At 33.8% G+C, this 18,558-nt stretch overlaps 1 protein-coding gene across 2 annotated transcripts in view; it reads left to right on the top strand.

Moving 5' to 3' along the window:
- Window positions 1-18,558, top strand: part of KIAA1549L (KIAA1549 like) — a 155,637-nt gene that overhangs the window by 90,032 nt on the left and 47,047 nt on the right. For both annotated transcript variants that reach the window (XM_087951028.1, XM_026664635.2), the window contains exons 12-13: window positions 9,454-9,644; window positions 12,146-12,270. In XM_087951028.1, coding sequence (XP_087807154.1) covers window positions 9,454-9,644; window positions 12,146-12,270 — 316 coding nt within the window. The remainder of the gene's footprint in view (window positions 1-9,453; window positions 9,645-12,145; window positions 12,271-18,558) is intronic.

Below are 18,558 nucleotides of genomic sequence, written 5' to 3'. Positions count from 1 at the left end.
TAGTAGAAAATGAAAGGTATTTTTTTAGTTGATTTCCCATAATTGAACTGGAAGCATTTTACCCAACTCATCCCATTCCCCAACAGTAGTCACCCAGAGAATTGCAAGTAATGGGCAATATCACATGGACCTTGTCTATCAAGAGTATTAAGACTTATTCTACTCATTAAAGCACCTTTTCATTCTGTTTTTTTTTAATTTTACACATGAATTCTGTAATAAGGAGATTAGCATGTAAATGGCATCAGATGCTTGTTTTATTATTTCTGTATCAAAATTACGGTTGAATAAATTAGATTTGTTTGCTGACAGAAGCAAAGCCATTTTATTTCTGTTGTAATGATAGTGCTATTTCAGTATTTAAAATTATAAAGGCTGGCAAATAATGTGTGTGTGTGTGTGTGTGTGTGTGTAGATGGTATGCAGCATACCTGATTCACAGTCCATCACCTACAAAATGTCGTGTGGACATTTGTCTTTCTAGTTTCCTAAAACTGCATATTACTTAATTGGGAGTAACCTAAAATATATTAATGTCTATGTATTACAATCTAAGAATTATAAATAAACGCAGAATATTAGGATAGCATGGTTGCAAAGAAATATAGACATTTATTCATTTATTGAGTCAGCATGTCAAACTAAGCTGGTGCCACCATTCCAAAATTATGAATAAAATCTGCTGTTTAATACCTAGATTTATATTGTGGATTCCAGATTCTAAAGTAAGTGATTTTTAATATCTGCCTTTATTGAATTTAGGGCAATGAATGAATGAATGAATGAATTCTTTATTGGCCAAGTGTGATTAGACACACAAGGAATTTGTCTTGGTGCATATGCTCTCAGTGTACATAAAAAGAAAAGATACATTTGTCAAGAATCATAAGGTACAACACTTAATGATAGTCACAGGATACAAATAAGCAATCAAATCATACTAGGAAACAGTCAATATAAATCATAAGAATACAAGCAACAAAGTTACAGTCGTACAGTCACAAGTGGGAGGGAATGGTAGGAGTGATGAGAAGATTAATAGTAATAGTAATGCAGACTTAGTAAATAGTTGGACAGTGTTGAGGGAATTATTTGTTTAGCAGAGTGATGGCGTACGGGGAAAAACTGTTCTTTGGTCATTTTAATAAAAAAATGGTTTCATCTTCATAAAAAATCTTCAATAGTTATTAAAATAACTTTAAACCTTCTGTCATAATAATTCATGTATAATACAAAGATTGAGGTTAAAATCTGACAATTCAGTTTCTATTTTAGTAAAGAAATAGTAGAACTATTAGCTTAATTAGATTGAGACTATTTTTAGTTATTACTATCTTAAGATGATATACTTTGTTTTAAAATTTCAGAAACATGACATTTGAACAAATGCTTGGAGATATCAGTAATTCCCTTCCGTCCCAACATACTGTGACTTTACAGTGATATACAGTGATCTATTTCATATTATCTTTTGCATATCAAAACATATTGTAATTGGAGGATGTAAGAGCTTTGACAAATTGAGAGACCCAGATAGATTATAGTTTGATAAATTGCAGCTCTAGTCTCCAGTGTGAGTTAGTTATGGCTCCCATTTTGCAGTAATTGCATTTATGTATGTGAGCAAAATTTAGATTATGTTGGGAATACTTTAACTTTATTATTCCCTAATGTCATTGCTCCACAGGCTGCCCCTGCAATAACTCTGAGGAGAGGGAATCCTTTCATTCAGGAAAATGGCTCCCATCTGAAGCATTTTTTTATAGATTCCTCTGATTTCTCTGCTGTAATACTAATTAGTATTGATTAATAACTTATTTTCATTTTAACCTCTTTGAACATTGACTTCTTATCATAAAAGGAAAGTAGCTAATTGTTAAATATAAAAGTCTCACAGTGTAAATACTTGTTAATAATATTTCATACCGTATTTAAATATGCTGTGTATTATTTGTGTAGCTATTTTTTAAAAGTTGTCTGACACTGCTTGCAACTCTTCTGAATGAAACATTTGATTTGCAATAGGATTACTTTATTGTTTTAAAATCTTGTTTGTTGCTGCTTATATTTTGAATATGGCTGTTAAGAACGTTTTGGTGCGTTATTTTTTAAGAATGTGCAATCCACGTTTGTGATAAGAAATCTTGGTATTTTGCATTGCTTGCAGTGCTGTGTAGTGTCTGTTTTCCTTTCCCAGCTTGCTCTGATTTCAGGTCTCAGAGGGGAACACAGTGCATAGAGCTGCGTAATCAGTCCTGTATTCCTGCTGCTAACACAGCAGCTTCTGTACACAGCAGCCCTTTACACCGAAGGCCTACCTACTGGACCATTTCATAAAAACCCTCTCTCAGTGAATGGATCTAAGCAGTTCAATTAAACCTTTAGATTAAACACTGCAGTGCATGGTGACCAAGAGGAAAAAGATTTTGCTGCATCTCTGAGGCTGCACTGTAGGAAGAATTCCTTAAAGGAATCTAAAGGAATTTGCAAGAGATCAGTGGCTTTTTGAAAAAGAGTACAGCATCTTGAGACTACTTTGATTTCTTTACCATCTTCATTGATTTTGCTTCAAGTGACTTAACTACAACATGAGGAAAAGTGAGGGTTTCCCCCCCCCCCCACAGAAGAATCATTGTATATATGCATTTCTCTTCTTTTTATATTTGTTGAAAATGAGCTTAGCCAAATTTAGTTTTTTACCTGATGCAACCTGAATATGATAAAAGAATGAATTATTTAATCTGAGTGCACTAGAACTCTTTTTATTTTTAATCTTTTGACTCCATTACTATAAATAGTGCATCCTTTGTTCCTTTTAATTAATAGCATCAATTTGCAGCTAATGGTTTTAAATTTGAAAATTGAGGGGAAATGCCTTACTTTCAGCCAAGTCAATAAACTTATTCCAGTTTTCAATATAAAACCAAGAAAAGTCCCATTTCAAAATCGTCAGATAGAAAGGGCTGCTGCAACAGTTGGAAGTTGGAATGAAATTAAAACCCGGAGCGGGGGGAGCAGCTTCTTTTGAAACAAGAAATAGAGCAGTTCCAGCCAATTAATAATTTATCTACCAGTCCATTAACCTCTTCCCACATCCTGCTATGCTGCCTCATTGTGGTCAGGAAGGGATGTTCCTGGGAAGAAAGAACAAGAAGACTGGAATGTATGCCAAGAATATATAATCCCAACAGGGCCCTACTGGTTTTGCAACTAAAGGAAATAAACATCTCTTTGGGCAGCAGCAATATAGGAAGATGCTGAAGGTAGGTTTTTACTTTAAGTATATTTTCATATTGTATGGGAAAGGCAATGGTAAAAACCATTGCTTTATTTTACCAAGAAAACCACATGGACAGACAAGAAAAAGTAACTGATAACATCAAGTCAAATAAGGAGTCCCTCAAGTTGGATAGCTGTCATTATGCTGTTGAGGAAGATCTGAGGATTGTTCAGAGTACAAATAGTGTTTATAAAACAGTGAGATTAAAGCCTTTGGGATTTTATTTATTTTTTGCTGATGCAGGAAAAGAAAACAAAAAAAAAGAGAAAAAGGTACAAAGAAAGAATAATAGTGGAATATAAATTTAAGAAGCAATAAAAGCTCAACATAGTGAAAAATGGAAAGCTCAACATAGTGAAAAATGAAATGAAACAAATAACATTGGTATTTTAGACATCAGCATGAAATGGACTGGAATTGGGTGCTTTCAGTCAGAAGATTATACTGTTACTACCCAAGGCAGAAAAAAAACAAAGGAAGAACAATATAGTTTCATGGTTAAGGTTGTAGTTGTAGCAGTTCTTGGGTATAATGCAGTTGGTCAAATATCAATTAGAATTTCATGGACAATTCTTTAATATGACCCTTATTGAGTTTGTGCTTCAACTACTGACACAGATGAATAGGAAAGTTGAGATTTATGATCATGTTCAATTTAAAAGCTGAACAAGATGTGCCACTTGTGATTGGAGATTGGAATGCCAAAATTGGAAATAGTATAGAGGAAAATGTAGCTGGACAGTATGGCCTAGAAAACAGAAATGAAGTGGAATGATTTAATAGTTTCTGCCAATCCAGTGATTTCTTCATTACTAATGCAGTTTTTTCACAGAACTCAAATATTTCAATGGAGAGATAGTAACAAATTCAAAGAAGATAAAGGAAGTTTCAAAGAAAGAGTACACTGAAATTGTGTACTACAGAGTTACCCATATCCAAGATTAGTGCTGCTTTTTAAAACTCTAGTAAGACCACACCTGGAATACTGCAACCAATTTTAGTCATCATACTATAAAAAAGATGTTGAGACTTTGGAAAAAGTTCAAAGAAGAGCAACTAAGATGATCAGAATTCAAAGAAGAGCAACTGGAGAATAAAGCATATGAAGACGGCTGCAGGTTTGGGGTTTGGCTAGTCTAAAAGAAGAAGAATTAGGGGTGACATGATAGCAGTATTCCAGTATTTGAGAGGCTGCCACAAAAAAGAGGGGATCAAATTATTTTCCAAAGCACCAGAGGCCAGGGCAAGACCCAATGGTTGGAAATTAATCAAAGAAAGAAGCAATCTGGAATTGAGGAGAAACTTCCTAAAAGGAAGGACAATTAACCAGTGGAACAGCTTGCCTTCAGAAATCATGGCATTCCATCACTGGAGGTTTTTAACAAGAGTCTAGACCAGTGGTGGCTAACCTTTTGGGGCTCCTGTGCCCAAAATTGTGTGCGCGCTAGCATGCTTGCACTCACGTGGCAGCACCCAGAAGGCAATGCGTGCCTCCCACATTCCCTATGCATGCGCACTCAATCTCCACCCCCTTACCTGCACTGTGCCTCGGCCTCCCAAAGGCTTGAGGAAGGCTTCTGCAGGCTTCTACAAACTTTGTAGGCTGAAATGTAGCCCCGTTTCATCACTTCATGTTTTTCCTAAAAAAAAAACGGAAGTGACAAAACGGGGCTAGATTTTGGCCTACAAAGCTTGTAGAAGCCTGCGGAAGCCTTCCTCAAGCCTTTGGGAGGCTGAAAAAGGCCTCAAACTAGCCGAAAATCAGCTGTGAGGTGCGCACATGTGCAATGAGGTAAGTTTGCCTGCAGCACAAATGGCTCTGCATGCCACCTGTGGCATTGCTCCACAATGTGTGCCATAGGTTTGCCATCACAGGTCTAGACAGTCACTTATCTGAAATAGTATAGGTTCTCCTGCAGGGGGCTGGACTAGAAGAGCTCCAAGGTCCCTTCCAGATTGTGTTCTGTTCTGTTCTATTCTATTCTATTCTATTCTACTCTACTCTACTCTACTCTACTCTACTCTACTCTACGGTATTTCCTATTAGCACAAACCTCTGATACTAGAAGATGAAATTAAATCAGCATTCTGGTCATTATCAGGTCAGAAGGTTATAGGAGTTAATGGAATACAGGTAGTCCTTGACTTATGACCACAATTGTGCCCAAAATCTACTTTGCTAAGTGAGACATTTGTTAAGTGAATTTTGCTCCATTTTACGACCTTTCTTATCACAGTTGTTAAGTACATCACTGAAGCTACGTTAGTAACACCTTTGTTAAATGAATCTGGCTTTCCGGTTGGTTTTGATTGTCAGAAGGTCACAAAAGCTGATCACATGACCCCAGGACATGGCAACCATCATAAATATGAACCAGTTGCCAAGTGTTTGAATTTTGATCACATGACGATGAGGATGCTACAATAGTCATGAGTATGAAAAATGGTCATAAGTCACTTTTTTCAGTGCTGTTGTGCAACTATCTTAAGAGCTGCAGTGATTCATTTAACAACTGTGTCAAGAAAGGTTATAAAATGGGACAAAACTCATTTAACAACTGTCTCGCTTAGCAACAAAATTTTGGGGCTCAATTGTGGTCATAAGTTGAGATCTACTGTATTGTTTCTATAAGACAACACCAAGTTGATGGCACACAACTGATCAGTCAGTTTGAGTCAAGCAAGTGCTGGTGATAGTCTCTCCAAGCAAATTTAATGTGTGGGTTACTCAGGCCAATTCTTCTGCATGGTTCAAGTTGCAGTTGGGCGTCTAGCTCTGAGTTGGGTAGTTTCAGTTCTAACCAAACTTCTATATTTCCATAGCAGTAAAGCCCTTTCAGGATCTTCACTACCTTGGTGAATGTATATGTAGAGATTTGCAAACTGATAACTTTTTGGCATATATTGCACTCTGATTATAAATATGTATACCAGAAAATGATAATGTAAAGCTAGTTCACAATTGGAGTTTTTGCAGTTTTATAGGCTGTGCAGATCTTAATGTTGAGTCAAAAATCAGACCAAATGGGATTAATGAATTTGGAGGAATAGGAGGAAAGGGAACTCTCCCTATACAATTTCTACATAAGCAGCGGATCCCTATCCTAGAGAATTCACAGTTCCTGTTTATCAGCAGGTAGAGGTGTGGCCAGAAATTATGATTAGTGGGCCGGTTGCAGCAATTCACATTTATTATCACCTATTTTACTTATTGCAATGAACTTTACATTAAGCTGCCCTTTAAAAGATATTCTTGCAATTTGCAATTAGTCCAGAATGTGTTGGCCTATATATTTATTGGTGTTTATGATTGGGAATGTAATAACATTGATTTTGTAGACTAGTTTCCAGGTAAAATTTAAGATGCTGGTATTGGCCTACATTTTCATTTATGACTTCTATCTGGATACTTTCATGTCCATATGCTCACACCATCATCGACCCAACCAATTTGAACAGCTAGAGAGAAACTTCCTCACATTTCTATGAGGTTTACATGACAAAAGTGATGCGCTTTATACCAGGCATCTGATGGAGATCAGCCTGACATTCACCTTGTCAGTTTTTCTGATTTTTTTTTTAAAAAACCATTATTTTGGAGGACTTACTTTGAATCTAGGTGAGATTGATAGGGTTATCATCCTATTTGATCTTTTTGTTTTGATTGGTTTTGACCCGTCATGGATGTTTTAATTTCTGTGTATATAACATCTAAGTTGCCAAGATTTGTGTGATTGTAGCAGGGGAGAAGTAAAATAAAAATAAAAAGTAAGATAACATTTTGATAATTAATTGATCATTGACTTTTGATACATCTTGTTTATATTTAACAAAGAAAACATGTTACCGGTATGTCTGTTAAAAATTGAGAAAGGATGAGAAACTTTGCATGTACTTATTCAATCTGTTATATTTTTCTTTTAAAAAAATAACTGAAAAGTATAGATATAATTTGGGTACATATAGATAATAGGTGCACAGGTGATTTGTGTATAAGTGCTTCCAACTGTATTTCAACAAAGTAATTAATAATTTCAGATTGGAAGAAAAGTAAAGTTTTTTTGAACCAACTTTTTGAACATCATGATGTCTAGCTTTTTTAAAAAAAGGATGTTTGGGTTCAGTAGAGAAGTTGTGATTGTGTTAAAAATAATTTGAAACCATTGCTGGTTTCATTCATAAGATTCAGACCTTATTGGCCCTATAAGCATTAATTAAACAGAAGAGCTATAGTGGCACAGTCGTTAGAATGCAGTATTGCAGGCTAATTCTGCCAACTGTCAGCAATTTGATCCTGACCAGTTCAAGGTTGACTCAGCTTTTCATCTTTCCGAGCAGAGGTGGTATTCAGCAGGTTCTGACCAGTTCTGGAGAACCGGTAGCGGAAATTTTGAGTAGTACAGAGAACCGGCAAATACCACTTCTGACTGGAGATTTTACAGTATCCTTCCCCTGCCATACCCATCAAGCTACGCCCACAGAACCGGTAGTAAAAAAAAATTGAATCCCACCACTATTTCCAAGGTTGGTAAAATGAGGACCCAGATTGTTGGGCCAATATGCTGACTCTGGAAACCGCTTAGAAAAGTTAGTAAAGCACTGTGAAGGTAAGTCTAAGTGCTATTGCTATTGCTTATTGTTAAGACTGAAGAAGTAGTGCTAATAATATTTCTATTCCTCCTGGGATTTTGTTCGGTAAAATAGTAATGGATATTTTCCTTTTCCCCCCCCCTTGGTTTATTTTGTGTCACATAGGGATTTTCTATTGCAGTTAAGACATCTTACTGATGTATGAATAGTGACAAGTTTCAAAGGTGCTAATACTTATTCACAGTTCAGTTTCTGTAGAAATAGTTTTTATATTCTAAAGTTTATATACAGACACATATTATATACAAGCTGACTGTACAGATTCATAATATTATTTCAGTTGATTTTTGTTGTACAGTTGGAGTGTCAGTGGATTGTAGACCTACATCAAAATCAGCTTTCTGCATTCTTTTCAGAACTAGTTCCAGGATTACCTTATTTTACTGCTGCACACACAGCTACTTATTCTTATCCAACCATATTTATTAGTAATGAAATTGGAAGAGGTTTCCCACTAAAATTATATATCTTTACAGTACTGGCATGATTGTTAAGAGATCCTAATTTTTTTCATTCCAGCTTCAAATATATGACAATATATTTGGACATTGGATGTTATGGTTCTATGCCCTGGATCTACTTTGCACCCATTTTGTGAAACTGTCCTACTCTTTGCTTCTTTATGATACCAAAGGGAAAGCCATAAAACTTAAGCTAAATTATCTTCCTTTTGCTCAAATTTAAGACGTGTGATAGTTACAGATGAATATTTGATCTGAAAAAAATTAAAATAAGAATTGTGTTTCCATTTGTTTTAAACCGTGAATTACAAATTGTAAAGATTCAGTTTAAACTATTATTTTTGAACCGGTGCACTTGTGTAATATTTAATGCATCTGTTATGTAATTTATTGTCTTATGAATAGTTAATACTTATATGAAGCAGATGGTATTGTGGATAACAGACAATTGTGTCCCACTGGTAAAGTTTAAAAATGGATATGTTCCAAGATGTAGTTAAAAAGTGTGAAATACTGGTTTCTATTTTGTAGTTTACAATATTAATATTTCAAAACAAGTAATTTTTGCAAGGTCAAAAGTGAATTTTTTTCTTTTCTACTTGTCTGAATCTTTTTATTGATTTCAGTTCAGTTAAGACAGTAGTCTGTTTAAAAGTAAAATTGTGCCAGATTGAGTATCATCCTGTGATGCTTTTCAAATGCTCACTTGTTGTTGCCATTGCTCTCTTTTCTTTTTCTTTTACCATCGCTATTCTTGGAATCTCTTGCCTTTGTTGCCATTTAAATGCAACTCATATGAGGATATTAGGGATGCTAAGAAGTTGAACCACATCAATCACACCAGCCAGAAATGGAGGCGTGAAATTGGAGTAATCTTACTTTGTTTAAACAGTAGATGTTCTATTTTGTAGAAAAGATAGTTTTAAATTCAGCCTTAAAATACTTAAAAATGAATACCAATTCATTTCAAAAACTATCTTACATTTAAGTACGGATTTTCATCACTTTTAGATACATGCAATATATATCATTGATGCAAGTCCCCCACTTTTTTTTTTCCAGCCAGTTCAAGGCTTTGACTACGCCAAGCAACATTTAGGCCAACAAGGGACTGAAGATGATGTTTTGCCTGTCACCCAAGAGACCGTAGTTTTGCCTGTTCCTGTGAGAGATGCTCCTGCATCCCAGGAAAGGGAAATCGTTCAGGATGGAAGCACAGCAAAAACTGCCAAGTCCAATGACACAAGAAAGAGGTGAGCAATATCAGCAGAAAGACTAAGGCTTAGATGATTGACAGATTTTTGTAATTGTTTCTCTGCTTACAATTTCAGTCTTTTCACATACAAGAAAATCTGCTCAAACCTCTGTGGTACAAAATAAAGCATTGCAATATCTGCACTTATGAGACTTAATCAGCCTGCTCTGAATGGAATTATAGATGCTTTAAAGAAACTGGTTCATAGGTTAGGGGTGCCCCTAGACGCCCAATAAGGTCCACAATACAGAAATCCTTTCTCATTTCACATTGGTGCATGAGATTCAAAGCCTTCTGAACAAAGACAAGTAGGCAGTTGCTACTCAGTTTCTGTTATTTCCAGAAATTACTACTATAATGTTTTATTCATAGAATTTTAATTAGTTCATGTTATAACTGCTAAATTGGTCTTTGAATGGAGTATATAATTCCATGGCTAATATCCTGGCACAATTTTATATATGAACTAGGTTCATTTTTAAAACTCAAATGGGATGGTGCCCTTTAAGAACTGTTTTCCCTCTTCTGACAAGTCTCTTAGTATATGTCAGGGATAGGGAACTTGTAGATCTCAGATATTGTTGAGTACATAAATACATTTCTCAGCATGATTGATCTGTAGCATGAAAAACCATGCATAACAGACCTCAACATGTTAACACGTGTAATATGACCATATTGTGCACGTTCTGAAATTAAAATCTAGAATCTGATAACATATATTGTGACAATAATGTAATTGTGTCTTGGGGTGAACAGATGGAATTCAAACAATTTCAAAATCAGCATGCTCTGTTTTGCATCCAAAACAGCTGCTTCAAATTCAGAAATGGCTGTTTTAACCATTTTCAAAGTATTTTTGAGCTCAAAACAATCTGTATAGCATGTACAAGAAAGTAAGAATATTCTATTTAGAACAACCAGTCCAATACATTTACATCATTTGCACAAGCAATAAATTAGAATTCCTGACTTAACTGGTTTACTTTGAATGATCAGTATATTCCTTACAGAACTTATTTGCACATTCTTTGTCCAAATTATATACAGATCATGCTGTATAGTTTACCATAGCGTTTGAACTTAAAGTTCATTAATAACAAAACAAAACAAACATACAAAAACCCAGGTATCTAAACCATGCGTTTTTGGAAGCAGAAAATTAGAAAGAATATCTTAAGACTGGAAGATTGTTAGATCTGTCTTAACTGTTTACATGTGGACACGGTTAACAAAGGACTACTCTCATTCATGTACACAGATACAACACAGTATACCTTGGAATACATTAGGAACAGGATATATATTTTAAGATTATGAGAGAACTTAGTTTCCTTAGTTTTCTTCACTGGAAAATCAGAACATAGAACAACATATATTCTGTTTTCCCCCCAGTTAAAATCTCATCAGAACAAGGATGGAGAATAGTCAAAGTAATAGCTCATAAAACTTAAATAAATGGTTGTGAGTTGTCACTTGATATTTCTTTGAAACATCGCAGCTTCAGAGAAAAATATATACCATTCTATGCTTGCCTTAGATTTGTTCACCTGTCTTGTGCACAGTGACATAGAAGAGATTACAGATTTTGACTTAATCTCCAGCTAACTATTTTGCTGTTATGCTTAGACCTATTCTTTGCTGTTATGCTTAGACCTCGACATTGGATGAACTGCTCCAAGTAAGAATGAGTGAAATAAATTCTATTCAAAATAGAATCATGGCTTGCTTAATAAGGCATAGGGAGCGTGATGGTTGATTTATAGCTATTTTTAAAATGTAAGCAGATTGTTCTCAGTTTCTTGCAGATTTTACTATTAAACCAGCTGTGCTCTGCTGTTTGCTTTACTGTTTTAAAATGTGTGCATAATATTTACACAGGCTGTGAACAGGAATATGAATCCACATCAGAATATCTCTTCGCAAAAAGAAATCTTGCAGTGGTAAAAAATATATAAGCTTTGTCCCTCTTTCCAGAGACTATTAAACATTTTAGATTATTATAGTGCCCTTTATCCTAGTGCTATTTTTGAAATACGGCTAAAGATGAATTCCCTAATGAAAAATACTCTTCATTTCTCTTTGGATTGTATAAAAAGGCATGGAATGAGTCTATAGCAATATGCTAAACCAATACTAGAATAAAGATGCATTGAGAATTACTTATTTAATGGCATCTGTGTGAGGGGGAAAAACCTTAGTCTTTTTTTTGCAAGATTTTCCTTTTATTATTGTGAGCTTATAAAGAAAACAAAATCCATGCATAGAAATTATTCTGACTTTTGGTTGTTATAACAATCCCCTCCCCTGGAAATACTATGGATGCCTTCCTGCTGTTTTTATGTTTCTTCATTGCAACATACTATAAATATTTATTTGTCTATAAAAATCAGGCTTGGAATAGGCCGTGATGCAGGCCAAGCAAATTGCAATAACCTTGAAATGACGAATATGCAGGAAAAACTTAGTCTTCTTCCTTGTTGCTATGGTTACTTGCAGTCGGTCGTTGAGTGAAAATGGTTCTGTCATCAGCAACGAATCGGGAAAGCCCAATTCAGGCGGAGGCTCTCCACAGAAAGTAACAGCACAGAAAGTGACAAAAGAGGAAGGAAGAAAAAGAAATGGTGAGAAATATGTCCTGGTGAATGATCTACTAAATTACCTTCCATTTCTCCCATGGAGACAGATTGCCCTAGAAAATATAATACTGAATATAATATTGCAGTTAATTAGAATTAATGCCATACACCTATCTACAATGCACTACTCTCTTTTTTGTTTTGTTTATTTGTAACCCTTATTTGAGTTCTATAGACCACCTCTTTAGTATGACCTCAGTCTTTATTTTGATCACTGCTGCGTTTCCTGGTGTATTAGGAAAAAATAGGGCAGCATGGTCTGGATCTAAATTTGGTTTACAGCACATGTTTTTCCATTTCTATTTTGATGTTGCTTTAATTGGGCCAATTTTGTTAACGTCCCTTAATTTTGTTGATTGAGTATAAAAATTGTGGTACCAGGTTTGTAGCATGCTGTTGTTTTTTCTTAAACATTGTCCCTTTAGTTCTGTGTTTCTGTGTGGTCCTAAGAAGAGAAATAGGCTTTTTATTTAAGTTACCAGCTATGTTTAATGACAACTGGATATTAATTTTTAGTATGTTATGTGATGTTGTTCATATTGTGTAAAATGTTACTTCTTTTGTCTTAAACTCTAAAAATAAATGATAAAAAACAATGTCTTTTGCTAATGAAAATGACATAATCTGAAATTTCACTTCTCTTAAAATGTGCAGAAAGAACTTCTGCATTAAATGTAAATGTGAAAAGCAGTATACAGTTGAATTAATATAATCTTAAAATCTTGGGATCATTCTCAAATTGCTTAATATTGAAAAGTTACATGATATTATAGAATACTTTTTTCAATATATTGGTTGAAAGTGATGCTATTAAATGTGAACAATCTAGTGGTATTGTGCATACACATTTATATTTGTGTATAATTGATATATCTATACATTTATAATTATCAGAAAATGTCCAAAAATTTTATATTACCAGATATGAATACTAACTATTTAAAGCAAGTGGTCGCTAGTATTAATTCTCATAAAGTTTTAAAAAATTTTCTGAAAAAAATAATTCCTGCATGTTATTTTCCATTCACAATATTTTAACGTGCCCATTGTGTTTTAAAAATCCTTTCTTGAATCATTCCAGAATACCATCTTATTTGTTTTATATTATAAGGATATGTTGTTTTCTCTGTGCTTATTTTTTATTTAGTTTTTGGGCCTCACAATAGCATTTTAAATAAAATTGTACTAATGTTTCATTTGATCAATGCTCACCATAATTCTGATCAATCTTTACAATGTAGATAATTTTTATTGAAATTTATTTATTTATTTATTTTGTTAGTGAAATTTATTTATTTATTTGATTTGTCAATTGCTTACAAGATAATAGGTATAAGTATATACATAGTCATGAATACATGAAATGGGTACGTATAAGAAAAATAAAAGAAACAATAGGACAGGGACGGTAGGCACGTTGGTGCGCTTATGCACGTCCCCTACAAGGAGAATTCACAAGGAGATTCCTATTTAAACAAGAAAAACTTTGTATTAGTTTGCATCCACTTATAAACTTACTTGGAACAAAGCTATTGAAATCGTGAGAGTACAATATTGAGAGCTAATATATAAGAAGAGCTCTGCAGGGTCAGAGCATCCAACTGCATTTTACGAGTTTGTTAGCCTGAAAGGGAGGATGATAGACCCTTCAATTGTTACTTCCTGGTAACCAGTATTTTAGCCATACTGTCTGTGTTTTAGGAAGTAGTAAATAGTCATTACCATTTACTAAATAGAATGGAATGGAAACCCATCCAATGGAAACCCATCCAGTCCTCGTTTAATATCCAAATTGGTTTCCATTGCCACAACTGCTGATAGCAAAATTTCAGTTTATGTGATATATATATTATCCTGAATCACTCTATTCACATTACCTAGGAAGTGTACAATTTTATAAACTATCAAAATTCCCATTACTCTCCTTTTTATGTTAAAGAACTTAAATAGCTGTACTCTTTCCTTTTAAGGCAGGGGTCCCAACCCCCCCTGGGCGTGGCCCAGTGCCAGGCCACAGCCTGTTCGGAACTGGGCTGCAGAAGTGGTGTTCACGAGTATGCGCATGAAGCTGCATTTGTGAAAGTGGTGCACACATCCCCTCTCCCCACACCACCAACTCCGCTGAGCCAGAAAGGTTGGGGATCACTGTTTTAGGGGAACTGCCTTGACTAATAAACATTTTGGTTACTTTTTTGGGGGGAATGCCCCTTATAATTTTTTTAAGGTGCATTGACTAGACATGTACATAGTGTTTCAAGTATTTTATTTCCATAGTTTTTTATAATGACATTTTTAATTAGTAAAATTATTTACTAAGTTTAGAGAGATCTTTTGGGAGTTCACCATTTCAATTTTATTACTATGAATAGTTTATCATTAGGTAACATGGCCACTTCATTGCTAAACCCCAACTCTAGATAATTATGGACAAGTCAAAAAGCATACCAGTCCCTGTGGAAATCTTTATGGGGCCTCTTTGCACATCTATTGTCAGTATTAAAATTGGCTACTTTTTCCCTATTCTCTATTTTGTTTGTTACACATTGCCAATCTAAAAGAACATTTGTCAATATATCCAATGGCAGCTGGATTTGTTCAGTATTTTTTCAAGAAGAACTTTGTCAAAGGCTTTTGATAAACCAAGTGTGCAGTGCATTTTTTTACTGGCCTTATAGGCATAATTTCAAAGAGATGCCTACTTCTGTCTGGCTCAGCTCAGTTCTATTGCAAAAACAAATACTTCGCTAAACAGTATAGTGCATGATCTCTTAACAAGTGAAAGAGAAAGGCATTCAAATCCATTCAGACATATAACAGACAACATTTGTTCAGTCTTTTCTGGCTTTGTGATTGTTTTGTTTTTTTTATGGAGTTTTATTTGGGTTTTCACAAAACATACAAATACAAATAAAATAATTTTTTTTTAGAACAGCACTTCTCCATATAGACATAAACTCAATTACATATTCATCTTATGTATTCTAATCCATATCTTATAACTATTTTTGCAGTTTTCTCAATAGTTTTTCCCTTTCCTTGCTTTCTATAACCATATTTTTACTTATCTCATTCCTTTCCAAGTTCAATTACATATCTTTTTCTAATTTTCAGTATCTTTCTAATCAATATTTTTATACTTTTGTCTGTCCTGTTTACAATTTCATATTTTCTTTTCTCATAAAACAAATTTTCCGCTGTAATTACTAGACTGGAGTGTAACACCTTTGTATCTTTTAATTATTATCCATTCAAATCTTGTTTAAAGTTTAAATTATGCCTTTACAGTTATACCATTCATTTTCCAACCTCTATTTTATAACACATGACTATTATCAACCGAATTCTGCTTGGTACATTCCCTTAAAAATGCACACTAAGTTCTTGAAGTGTGTGTGTGTGTGTGTGTGTATCTATCTATCTGTATATCTATATATCTATATATATCTATATCTGTATATATATGTATAACAATAGTAAATGAAATAATTATTCTATTCGAGTTCAGCTCAGCCATTAATATTGATGGCAATCTTTTACATTTCTATTTAAAATATTTCCATCTTTTAACAAACATTACCTAATAATATCAGTTGTTGTTCACTTTAATCACCTATATTTCATACTGTCTTTAAACAAAAAACAAAACAATAGTTATTAATAGTAGTCAATAAAATTATTATTCTTGTTCAAATTCATCCTGTCCACTGATATTAATTTCATTTAAAATATTTCATGTTTCTTTTCAATTATATACTTTTTTAAAATCATTGAGAGTCTTATTCTCTTATCCTCTTTGTTTCATTTAATTACTAGCAAATATTCCATTACATATCAATGCCAATTTTATCTGTCACTTTATTCATCTATCATATTTATCTAACTCTTTTCTGTTTCTAGTATAACAATGCTATCTCATGTACCCTTGCAGAACCCTCTCTTTAAGTTAAAATTTTAACCATTGTCTCTGTGTCTTTTAAATAGGCTTACACCTTTAATTTAAGTGAAAAAAGTGGGGGGGGGGGAACCTCAATATAAATCTGCTATGAGAATGCTAAACCTGAATTTAATCCAGTGACTATAAACATTTTATTAGGAAGTTATCAATCATCTTGCTCCAGGGGTATTGCAACTAATATTCCTCAGCAAAAGGGCAGTTTATTTGCAGCAATTTCCCCTTTTCCTTTCAGGTTCTGCCTCTGCCAGCTGCTACCAAGTTTCCTTCATGGTGGCTGCTTTCGTTCCTATTTCACTGATGAATTGATTTATTCATACATTCATTAAGTGAGGTGAACTAACTTAGATACCTAGTGAGCATAAATAATGGTTAGAAATTAATCCTATTTTAGAGAAAAGGCCTTACAAGAACCCACAGAAAAGTTCAAAATGAAAACTAAGCTACATGGATGAAGTTTTCTTGCAGTTTGAGGAAGGAAAGAAAGAAAGAAAGAAAGGAACCTATTTGACTTTACCTATTTGGTTATAGACGGTATTTTGACTATCTCCCAAGTTATCTTTATTAATTTCACTATTAGTTAACTAGATAAAAAGATGCTTCTTTCTCCTTGATAAAAGTTTAAAGGATGATTTGAGAGATCTAATATAATCTCAAGCAAGCATAGAAGTAAAATACTTCTGCTTATTGCAGAACAACTGAATTGAATTATAGTTTCATTTCTGAATTATACATAGATAGAACCAAATACTGAGAAAAGGAATCAGAGCTGAGAGGAGACATCAATTCAGGAAGATCTTGCTCAAGTCCTAGGAACCTCTAGTTAAACCAGATGAATTCACTTTTTATAGGTACAGTTAATAGCTCATTCAGTTGTGTTTTCAGTCTAAACCAGTAGCTTCTCTCAGTAGCTTGTGCTCAGTTTCAGAGTGTCATGCCATATTCCATTTGTACATATTCAGTGTGCCAAATATATAATACTCTCTGCCTTTGAAGCGAGTGGGTTTTTTTTTCCAGATATACATAGAAAACAAATCTTCATGTTGGAACAGTAAATGATAAGAACAAACAATCCAAACAGACCTAGTTGACAGAATTTTACTCCCAGGAGTGATTTTATAAATGCAACTAATAAAACTGTAAATTTATGAATATTTTGGTAAATTAACTGAGCAACCTTTTAATGCAAGGATTAAACATATATTATCTCTTAAGAAAAGAAACAGACTTTGAAAATGAGGAAAACTGTATCGTTCACATTGGTTTATTTAGGAAATCGAATATAAGATTGGTTCATTGGTTGTCATAGTAGCAAACCAATTTTAAGTCCTGTTTTTCTGATTAAGAGGATAGTGACATCTCATGGTTAATATTAAGGAAAGGCTTTAATTTTCTTTAAAAACCCGTAATTTAGACATACAACATCTTACAAGATGTGTGAATGAAGGAATACACATTTGAAGTACTAGTAGAAGTACAAAAGGTCCAACTGTAGAACTTGTTATTAGGATTGGGAATTTCATTTAATAATGGGAAACTAATTTAAACCCTGTTCTTTTCAGATTAATTATGAAAAACATTTTTCATGGGTCATTGGGTAATCATTTCCCTACTAAAGTATTTTAATGCTGCTCCATTTTCATGTGATATCCTATAATATTCATTTTCTTGAATTTAATTAAGGCAGTCTTCAAAGCTTCTAAGACTTGTCAAATTCATATAATAAACAGATGAACTAATGTATGAGCAGGTCTCTTCATCTGATATCAGATCTCATTATGTGCCATTTTTATCTTATTTTAAAACGGATGGGCAATTAGGCTCCTTCACTGTTGCACTGGAATGATTTAGTGACACTTGTAAATAAAAGAACTTTCCTAAAACTGTGGATATTACAAGACTTCAAATTTCCATTTAGTTGTTATATGTTAAATTGACTTAACCAGTTGCTGTAGTATAATTAGTTAATAGTAAAATTACTAGTTAGTAGTTTTATACGATGTGTAGTTATTTATGTTTACCATTGGTCAGTAAGTTTTGTTACTTTCAAAGAATTTTGTGGTGGTTCAAAGGTGAATGGTATGAATTTTTGTGATCTAATATCTACTCCATCAAGTGCAAGTTAGATTAGCTACATAAGTAAAGCTACATAAGTCCTTGGAGGCTGTCTTTTACCACCAAACCAGCTGATTATTGTTGATTCTTAATAAGCAATAGACATCACAGCGTTTGTTTTAGCTAGATTAAACACATATACATGTCAGTAGTTATTGATGGTAAATAACTACTTTATTTATTTAAATAAATAAAAAGAAATCTCT

Source organism: Notechis scutatus, chromosome 1, assembly GCF_049901735.1.
Source record: "Notechis scutatus isolate UNSWTSFEM ecotype Mainland chromosome 1, rNotScu1.2, whole genome shotgun sequence".
Lineage (NCBI taxonomy): Eukaryota > Metazoa > Chordata > Lepidosauria > Squamata > Elapidae > Notechis > Notechis scutatus.
This window is presented reverse-complemented; position numbering and strand designations above follow the sequence as displayed.